This window comes from Semicossyphus pulcher, unplaced genomic scaffold, assembly GCF_022749685.1.
Source record: "Semicossyphus pulcher isolate SPU_LCO1_2020_fin unplaced genomic scaffold, fSemPul1.0.p SCAF_22, whole genome shotgun sequence".
Classification (NCBI taxonomy): Eukaryota; Metazoa; Chordata; class Actinopteri; order Labriformes; family Labridae; genus Semicossyphus; species Semicossyphus pulcher.
The window spans coordinates 18794368-18804389 of NW_027211696.1; the positions used below are offsets into that span (position 1 = coordinate 18794368).

The 10022-nt window shown below is 44.9% G+C and overlaps 1 protein-coding gene across 2 annotated transcripts in view; it reads left to right on the forward strand.

Annotated features, from left to right (window-relative positions):
• The window catches only part of cwc27 (CWC27 spliceosome associated cyclophilin), a 31348-nt gene extending 21570 nt beyond the window's left edge, over positions 1–9778 (forward strand). The window contains exons 12-14 of one of the 2 annotated variants that reach the window (XM_069673405.1): positions 2715–2824; positions 2908–3014; positions 9294–9778. In XM_069673405.1, the coding sequence (XP_069529506.1) occupies positions 2715–2824; positions 2908–3014; positions 9294–9456 (380 nt within the window). In that variant the 3' untranslated portion in view covers positions 9457–9778. The remainder of the gene's footprint in view (positions 1–2714; positions 2825–2907; positions 3015–9293) is intronic. The other variant, XM_069673406.1, reaches the window with a different exon arrangement.
• Positions 9779–10022: the final 244 nt, after the last annotated feature.

Genomic DNA, 10022 nt, shown 5'->3' on the forward strand with positions numbered 1-10022 from the left:
AGAGAGAGAGAGAGTGTGTGTGACATCCTGTGTGTGTGTGTGACATCACATTTTGTTGTGGAAAAGACGGCGCTCCAGCAGCCAGCAGACTGTACTCACTGTCTGCTGTGTCTGTGACATCACGGCCCGGGTGTCTGAGCGGGGAGATTTACAGAAGTGCATTAACGACATGAGACACCGACGTCTGTCCGACTTCACACGTTCAGCAGAAGACGATGGCTATGTGGAAAAATATGCCCGGCGCTCCCGTCAGGGTCGCGCCTTCACTCTCTCTGCCTGCATTGGATGACACATGCAGATGATACTTACTTATTTGTTGCAGCAGCTCCTGTTAATATTTTAAGCCCTCATTTTCCCATGTAGCTGCATTTCTGAACAGTAACCTTGACCCTGTGATGAACCTCGGCCCTGGATCTGCTTTGTGTTTCCCCCGCAGAGGGAACTTCTAAATGCACACAGAGTTGTTACGGGACTGTTAAAGCCACGTCAACCACAAAAGTAGCTTCACGTCATATCTATCGTAACGCATTAAACACATCTCAGCTCAATGATTGACTATGGGATGGAGTTGCGCTGTGATATTTTCAAGCTGTACGTGAGTGGGGCTTCACGTGCAGTGATAAGCTCTTAACCGCTAAAGGTTCCTGGGGCCGGATTCACAAAGCATTCATAGGGGAAAAAAACCTGAATAAAGTTCTTCTGTTTCTTCATAAGAAAAAAAATTAAGAATACATGAGATTCTTGAAAGCAAAGTTTCTTCACAACTTTAAGATGAGCCTACATATGTCTTAAAATTGTGACTGAAAAGTTCAGCTTCTACATTCATTTATTTAAACATATTTTAGACAATCAATTCACTGAATTTCAGTTTTACTAGGTTCACTTACAACAGCTGCATTTAGTTAAACATGTATTTAGAATGTTAGCATGTCACTATTGTTCATGGTGTACATCTCATATCTACTAAAGTTAAGCTAGCAAATGAGACAGTTAATATTTAAAGGGCCTTTAACCAAAGCCAGTTACTAATGTTTGAATATTTTCCTGTACTTGAAGTTACCTATATGATTAAATCAATGAACTACAGTTCATGTTTTTCTTTTCTATTACGAATCAACGGACAGACAAAGATTATTATTATTTTTATAATTTGTAATATATTGTTGACACCCAGGCCTAATTCACATACATATCTTATGTCACCTAAGAAGTTCGTAAGTAAGAAAGTAAAGAAGTTCGTAGGAAATAAGACTGTTCTTAAGAAAGTAATAGTGAATTGCATTTAGGAACATTCTTAAGAACTTCCTACATTTTTTTCCTACGAATCTTCCGAAGTTTAATCTTAATATGTTTGTGAATCCGGCCCCTTGTTTTAACCCCGGTTCGGACGTAGGGGGTGTGGAGCATCTTCTCCCCCCTCTCCTCCGGGTACTCCGGGTACTCCGGCTTCCTACCCCAGTCCAAAGATGTGCTCGGTAGGTTCCTTGGTGGCTCTAAATTGTAGGTGTGAGTGTGAGCGTGAAAGGTTGTCTGTCTCTATGTCAGCCATGGTGCAGGTGCAGCCCCGCCTCTCGCCTCTCGTCCAATGACAGCCGGGATAAGCTCCAGCTCACCCATGACCCTGAGCAGGATAAGCAGTATAGATAATGAGTGTTTACCGTCTACGGAAGAGTATTTGGGCCAAAAAAAGACAAAGGTTTTCTTTTTTGATTTTAAGAATGAAGGTGAACTTTCACTTTGAGAGCAGGGTTAAAAAGAAAACTATCACAGGATCTAAAATGTTTTTATGAATCAAATCAATCAGAAGCTTTTCTCCCCGTATCACACGTTACAAACACATTACAGTTACAGTTTGACCAGTTTGAACCAGTTTGAACAGTTTTTGTTTTGCACACATGCTCGTGTGTTCTGTCTCAGCGGAGGATTGAAGAGGTCTTTCCCGCCCGCGAGCGATCAATTACATAAGGTGTTGGGTATAAGGTGGCCGGCGGAATGTAGGTCATCTCTGAGAAAGATGAAGTGTGGGGTTAGTAGGTTGGGCCTTCACTCCACTACATCTTTGGCAGAAGTATGGATTCACGCAGAGCATGTCAGTCTGAGATGAGAGGACTGCCCTGCGTTGCCTCATCCCTTCACCTCTCTCGGTATCATGTTCTCAGATCATGTACTGTCACAGCTTGACAAGTGTCGGCCGCTTTTATCTTTTCTCTCTGATCACGTTCTGCTCATTTCGTCTGTCAAGTGCCGGAGAGCATCATGGGAAGCGGCGGTATTTCTCCTCCCGATGTGTCGTAACATCAGGAATGTTTTAACCGTCCTAATTCTGTTAATGCAGATGTCTTATTTTTGGTTTGAAACAACAAGAAATGTGAAAATGAAGAGAAAAATTAGGAAGCTTATAGAGAGCGCAGAAATCGATCTCGGGCCTTGATCGTGAGTGGGACCAGATCGGCTCCAAAACTTCATCATCCTTGGACCCTGATCCTCCTGTCTGCAAAGTGTCATTACAATCAGGCCGGTAGTTTTTCTGTTATCCTTCTGACAAACGAACAAAACACATATCCCAAGGGTCCTGGAATTCCTGGAAAAGTTAGGCAATTAGAAGAGCTGTTCCAAGTTCTGGGAATCATGAGGAGTGTGCACATTCATTGGGAAAAGTTACATGAATAAAACAGCAGATTGTGATCATACTTTTTGTCTTTTTGTCTCTTCAGCAGATAAAAAGCCGTCCAGCGAGGCCGTCGCTGAGTACATGGAGGGCCGCAAGAAGTACGAAGATCTCAGGAAGCAGAAGAAGAAGAAGGGCTCTACCAGAGAAGAACAGGTACCTGGTGATTTACTGATCTGATTAGAGACTGTTCTTCTTACACTGTATGCTATGTTAAATATGTCTCATCTCGCCTGTAGACGCTGGCCCTCCTCAACCGTTTCAAGTCCAAGCTGTCGACGGCCATCACCGACGCTCCGGAGGAGGACGAGGTGGAGGAGCTGGCAGAAGACGACGACAAAGGATGGTCAGTATGGCCGCTATCATGCAGTCACTTCTCGCACAGTGACTGATACAGACACACGGCTCACATTTAAAGTATTATATTCTTATATCGTAGAAAAACTATGAAGAGCAGCAGGTTCTTCTGGTACCTTTAAACAGGCCCGGGCTTTAGAGCGAGACTGGACGTGTTTGCAGGAAACCAAGATCAAACAATTTACTCCTGAAGTGACACAAAGTTAAAACAAACACATAAACTACTGGATCATTGTATAGCTCTGCTTTCACTTGCTTACTTGTAAATGTAGCATAATTAACCTGTTAATGACATTTTCCTTAAATTTATAATTTAGTGTTTGTGAACTAAGTGCAAATCCATCAAATTTTTGGGAATCAGTCTGTTTGAAACTGCACTTCAAAATCTCCTTAACATTATTTTTTTAAGGCGGCACGGTGGTGCAGTGGTTAGCGCTGTCACCTTACAGCTAGAAGGTTCCTGGTTCGAATCCCTGTTCAGACGTAGAGGGCCTTTCTGTGTGGAGTTTGCATGTTCTCCTCCCACAGTCCAAAGACATGCGCGTTAGTTTCATTGGTGACTCTTGTACATAGGTGTGAATGTGAGCGTGAAAGTCAGCCCTGTGAATGACTGGCGACCTGTGCAGGTGTAACCCCGCCTCTCGCCCAATGACAGCTGGGATAGGCATCAGCCCCCCGACAACCCTGAACAGGATAGAAGGTACAGATAATGGATGGATTATTTTTTAAATTGTTGGGTTTCCAGTTTTGGGATTTTCCATTAAAACAAAAGAAAAAAGAAATTTCACATCCTTATATTTTTTTGGCTGACTGCCGGGGTCAGCCCAACGCATTGGTCTGTATGAGACGGACTGACTGACTGAGTGACGGTACTTTCACAGCCGTAGAGAGAGAGAGAGTTGCGACATCGCAATGGCGGATCATGGAGCATATTGGACCTCCACTGACGCGACTCTCTGTCTATACGGCTCTGGATACTTTGTTCGGGGAGTAGGCGGGGCTGCTCCTCCACTGCTCCTCCGCTGTCCTCACCTACATCCGCAGCGCACACCTGCTTTCAAACACGTTGTCATCGGCCTCATGAGGACAGTCCTTGTAACACAATGCCCACAAACTGACCTGATGCGGTCAGCTACACCACTCTTGTTATACATTGGCCCTAATATACAGTTTGTTTTAAACATTTTTGAATGTTGATTATTTTTTGGGCCTTTATTTATAAAGAGGACAGTGGACAGTGGAACCCGACTGTACCCTCTCTACATGGGCCGCCGATTTACCCGCTGATCTAACCGCCTCTCTCGGAAGCCATTTTTAGTCCATATTTTCTGATGAACTTTCAGTTGGAAAATAAACGCTGGATAAGACAGAATGAAAAAGCTTCCGTGTAAAAAGGCTTTAAATCACTGACGATATCCTCTGTAGTAAATATGAGTAGCAGCCCTGAGCAGCATGTGAGCGCCGCGGTCCTCGGTGCTCCCGGAGAGTTCAAGAAGCAGTTTGGCAAACAGCTCTGTTTTGTGGACGGTGAAGTTCAAGCATGACAAGCTGGCACCGAACGGCCTGTTTCATTAGCCGCTGCCGGCTTTTAGCTCGTGTTGTTCCCATTGATACCCTCGCCGTGAACGCTGCATCGGCAGAGAAACAACTTATTACAACAGTAAGAGTCTAAATGGGACAGTATGCATAACGTGTGTGTACCAGGAGGGATGGCGCTGACGTCTGTCGGACGCGGGGCTCGCTGCAGGTTCTGATAAATGTGTGTGAAAGTTCACAGCACGCATGTGTGTGTGTGTGTTGGGATTTCAACCACCAGATTGGCCATCAGGAAATCAGGCCTGACGCCGTGTTTTCCTCTCATATTCTGTTTTTCACCAACGATCTCGGAGACTAACGACACGGAGTGCGAGGTTTGAAATGAATACCATGTGTTTGAATTTGAGCAAAGTGTCTGTGTGAGAGATTTAGAATAACAAAATCTGTAGTTGCTATTAGTCTCCAGAAGCCCCCTTGAAGTGCAGGCTGTCTGTGTGTGTGTGTGTGTGTGTGTGTGTGTGTGTGTGTGTGTGTGTGTGTGTGTGTGTGTGTGTGGTGGGGGGGGCCCTAATGAATTTGAGAGAAGCCTGCCTCGGCTGCAGACACCTCACTGTGCCGCCCCCGCCAGGTAGGCGAGGAGGGAGGGAGGGAGGGACAGGGGCAGTAGCATAGCAGTCCTAGAAAAACACCAGTGGGAAGTCTGTGCCACTCGAGGAGCGCTGCGAACAGAATGTGGGTTACAACAGGTCAGACATTAGAAGTCAAGTCTGGGCCAGAGGAGGTAAACTATTCCATCTGTGTCTGTGTCTACAAACTCCCTCCTCCCCCTCCTCTCAGTCCACACTCTCCCCATCCCTCCTCTCCTCCGTGTTTCCCACCCCCTTTACTCCAGCTAAAGAAAAATAAATGCAGGAAAGGCTTCTGTAGCAGCGCAGAGTGGTTTTGATAAGCCGGGTTTCCACATCACGTTCGGCTCCGAGGCCGTACGGCCGGCGGGCTGTCATCGCCGAGACTGCTAGACAAATTATCAGAGGCGGCGCGCTCGCCCCGCAGGAGTCCTCTGGGTCTGCCAGAGTCTAGCCATGACATTCTAGATGAGCTGTCACAACTCCTGCCGATTTCAAATGAACACCGGAGAGAGCGCGCACACACGAAAACACAGCCAGAGGACGGAGCAGACGCATACCACACGCTACACGCAGCAGACGAGGCATCATTTAAAATGTACACTTTCTTTATTAGGTAGACACTCGTCTGCTCGTGAGCACAAACACACGCTCAGACAAACACGGCACGAGGTCGAGGAAATGTTTTGTTCTGCGGCAGATAAGAAAGACCTGCTGATCATCACGTTTAAAGGGAGGCTTCAGAGACTGACATAAGTAGAATAGGTGAAGAGGTTAGCTCAGGCGTCCACACGGATACATTTTCATTTTAAGAAAGAAAAATATGATTTACGTCCTTATAAGCACTTTAGGCACGGCTCATACTGCTGTGGTTTTGGTCGATTTGTCCCTGATTCAGTCCTCTCCCAAGCCAGAAGAGAAGTTTAGGACGTAAAGCCGAGCGTTTAAACCCTAATTTAAATATTTGAATGCATTGCAAAGTAAGGAGAAACTTGAGTGTTAGTGTTAGTCACGTCTCCTCTCGCCGTTCCTCCTCGACTTTGCTACTCGGGAACAGAACGCTGCAGGAGCCCCATTTGTCAACAGAGCTGTCAATCATGAGGCCACGCCCCCTTTTTATAGCATCAAATAACTAATTAAAAGTGTCAGAAACACTTGGACATAAATCAGCATGATAAGAACTAACTATAATGACAGAAACCATGTTTGAGAAAAATGTATTTTGATTTTATAGTTTGACTCACGTCCCATCTGTTAACATGGAGGAGGCGGGCTTTATGAGCTATACTGCAGCCAGGCAGCAGGGGGCGATAGAGAGGGTTTGGCTTCACTTTTAGGGAGCTGTCATGTCGTCCATCTTTTTATACAGTCTGTGGTTTCAACCCAGAAAGTACCGAAGTAATCATCCAACGACATGTTTGGATTTATCGGGGCAAGCAGCTCGACAGGTTTGATCGGTAAACCTCCGGACATTATCAGATCATATCGGCTGAACGTCAGCACCAACCCAGAGGTTTCTCCTCTCTCCGTCGTGTTAATCAGGAGTAAAATAGTCCAAATCTCCTGTCGTGTGAGTCCAGCCTCTTGAGTTATTTCTGATCCCTGATTCTCCTCTCAGACGTGTCAGCGGATGTAGCCGCTCTTTAGCTTCTCTGATGGCTAAAAATGGACCCTTGTAATTGATTAGTCACTCCTGCTTCATGTTTAGATTTACTGATATCATTCGTGTAGCAGATGGAGAAATGTGTTTTATCTGTGGAGTGCCTGACACTGATATCTCCTGCGAGGAATGTCCTGATTCTTTAATCCGTCTTTGGGGGAAGAGAAACTGACGGGGAAATGAAAGACACATGAGCGTCTGCTCTCCGGGGGCCGCGGCGTCCTGTCAACACTTTTAACTCCTCAGAATATGAGCATGATACTGTACATGTTCTACTAATCATATCTCACTTTGTAATGAGAGAATACATCCAGGTGTGACTCAGATATCTCTTTAGTGATTCTTGCAGTAGTTTTTGCTTGTAAATATCAGAATAAATATGGTGGTATATTCCCAGAGCAGACTCTAATCATGTTGTAATCATGTTGTCTGGCTGCTGCTGCGTCTTTAAATTCCAACACGGCTTAAAATCTGCGTTCAAAACACCTTTTCTGACCTTAACATCACATGGCCGTAGTATATTGGCTTTCCACAGACAGTCATGAAGAATTTTTGCAGGTTTTTTGGGTTAAGTCTGATTGACAAAGGTCAGTCAGTCTGCAGGATTAAGGGCAGTGTTGTGACCAAGTCATCTTTGCTCAAGTCTCAAACAAGTCACTTTTTCTGGGGCAAGTCAAGTCACAGGTTATGTCAAGTCAAGTCGAGTCCTTCGTTAAGGCAAGTCAAGTCACTTTTCTTCCACCCAACATCCAGCACTCTTACCTGTAGTATCCGGTCTTTATAAAGAGAAAACACAAGGTGTTAGCAGCCCGTCTAATAATGATATTATTGGCCAATTTATATAACCTGTTCACAAAGTATGACAGTGAATTGTATCTGTGTTATCTTGGCACAGACGCAGCCATGATGATGGTCTGCTCTGAGGCTGTGTTGAGTAGTAACGAGTACGGCTGATGAGGATTCTCTTTGGGGGCTTTGATGTTGCGTGTTGCCATAGCGACGAGTCCAATCATGATTCCCAGTTTGTGCTGCGTACATACTTGACATTGATTTGAATTGAATTTTACAACATTCAAACTTATGAACACACTTGAGTCATCCGAGTCATCATGCCTCAAGTCAAGTCGAGTCTCAAGTCAAGTCCCAAGTCATCAAAACAGTGAGTCGAGTCGACTCAAGTCCAAGTCACCAAGTCTGAAGTCCACACCTGTGATTAAAGCTGCGTTCACACCTACAGTCCGTTCGTTTGGTCCGAATCAAAGACCAAAATGTTGCAAAGTTACCTTTTGCCTGGTGTTTGGTTTGTGTTCACACGGCAGCTTTTACCAGCAGACCAAAAGTTGTGATGCGCGAGGAAACTGCTCTCTGGTCAAAATTTCCACGAGGGAAATCTCCCTGAAGTAAACAGAGAGAATTTCAGACTTTAACGTTTTGTTGTGGGAATTGTTTCACTTCTGACTGACATTGCTCCACAGCTCGATCAGTTCCATCTCCTTTAGTTTCTCACTGAACAGTTTGAACACCTCTGTGTTTTTGTGCGCTTCCACAAGCATTGTGGGATTGTTTGGTCAGCCTATATTTCTGTTTCCTCGTCACTCCCCCACATCTGTCGCCTACTCATCTTACTGCTTTGTGTCAGCACTCGTTAACAACCCACAATGCACTGTGTTTTTTGGTTTGCTTCCTGTATTAGGTCTTGCTTTAAGTCAGTTTATGTTCTCACCTGAATCAAACCGGACCGTGGTCCGTTTGGAAACAGACCGAGTCCTGTCTTTTCTGGCGGACCGTGGTCCGGTGGTTTGGTCCACACCAGATTTGGAATGCGTGTTCTCACCTGTCCAAACGAACCAGACCTTCAGAGTAAGGTCTGAAAGTCTGGACCAAAGCTGTCAGGTGTGAAAGCACCCCAAGTTGTCTAACCTGATGGAACTTTGACTTTAAAGCTTATTAAAATTGTACTAATCAATATTTCTAATGTATCATATGACTGTGTTTAAAGCGCATGTGGTCGCTTGTGTTGATGAACCCACACAAATTAGGGTCCTGATAAACCCGCTGTGTGCAACCTGCCCAGCACTGACATGCAGACAGACACAGTTAGCGACTTGTTGGTAAATACAGTGAAGCCTTTAGCGGCAACAGAGCCGGATACTTCCTGAAGGAGCTGGTGGAGACCAGAAACAGAAGGGAGAGAATAGCAGCAAAGCTTTCGTCCTCAAATCTTCATTTTGTTTGTGAACGTGTCTCACTTTATTCCCTTCTTTAAAAGTTATTATTTATAATCTTTAGTGTCCATAAGTGTGTGTTTTTTTATTGTAATATTGTTATCAAACTGCTGAGAGTAGACGTAGGAAAGCCTCTTGGTAGAAGTCCTGCTGATGTGTGATTTAGTGGATCCCCTGCCGCTCGTCTTTGAACTCTCTCCGCCTCTCTCCGTCTGATTTAGGATGGCCCACGTTCTGCAGTTTGATGAGCAAACCAGAAAAGTCAAGGATGCCAACATGCAGGACGAGGACACTTTCGAGATCTACGACCCACGCAACCCCGTCAATAAACGGAGGAGAGAGGAGAGCAAGAAGATCATGAAGGAGAAGAAGGCCAAGAGGTGAGGTCGCGGGGTCGGAGGTCAGGTCCTGCAGCCGCCGTGAGGCTGAAAAACCTGGTCATACAGCATCCCGCCTGTCCGCTTTTCCACCACTTCAAACCGCGCTTTGTTGAGCGGCGTCCGGGCTGGAACATCTGGACGGTTGATGCTGAACATGCGGCGCCTGTAATCTGTGATGGACAGGCTTCTTGTCTTTAAACAGCTGCAGCGGAGGACGCTCGGCTGCTCATCACGACTGTTAAAACTGTGCTTAAGGTCATTTAAATACATGTAATGTTAAGTTTCCTTCTCCTGTCTGTGTTTAAAATAAATTCCAATTATAAACCATCTTTATTGTGTTCTCTTTGATTAGGAATAAATGCACCAGTCAGTATAATAAGCTGTACATTCAAATGCATCTTTCTTTACAGACTCTTTATGTTGGTGACTTTGTCAGAGAGGTGTAAATACAGTTATATGTTTATTAGTAGGGTCAGAGTTAAAAGGTTAAAGGTGATTCATGCAGGAATAGTAAAAGTAAAAGTAGTAGAGATATAATACACATAATATTTTGAGGTTAGAGATACAATA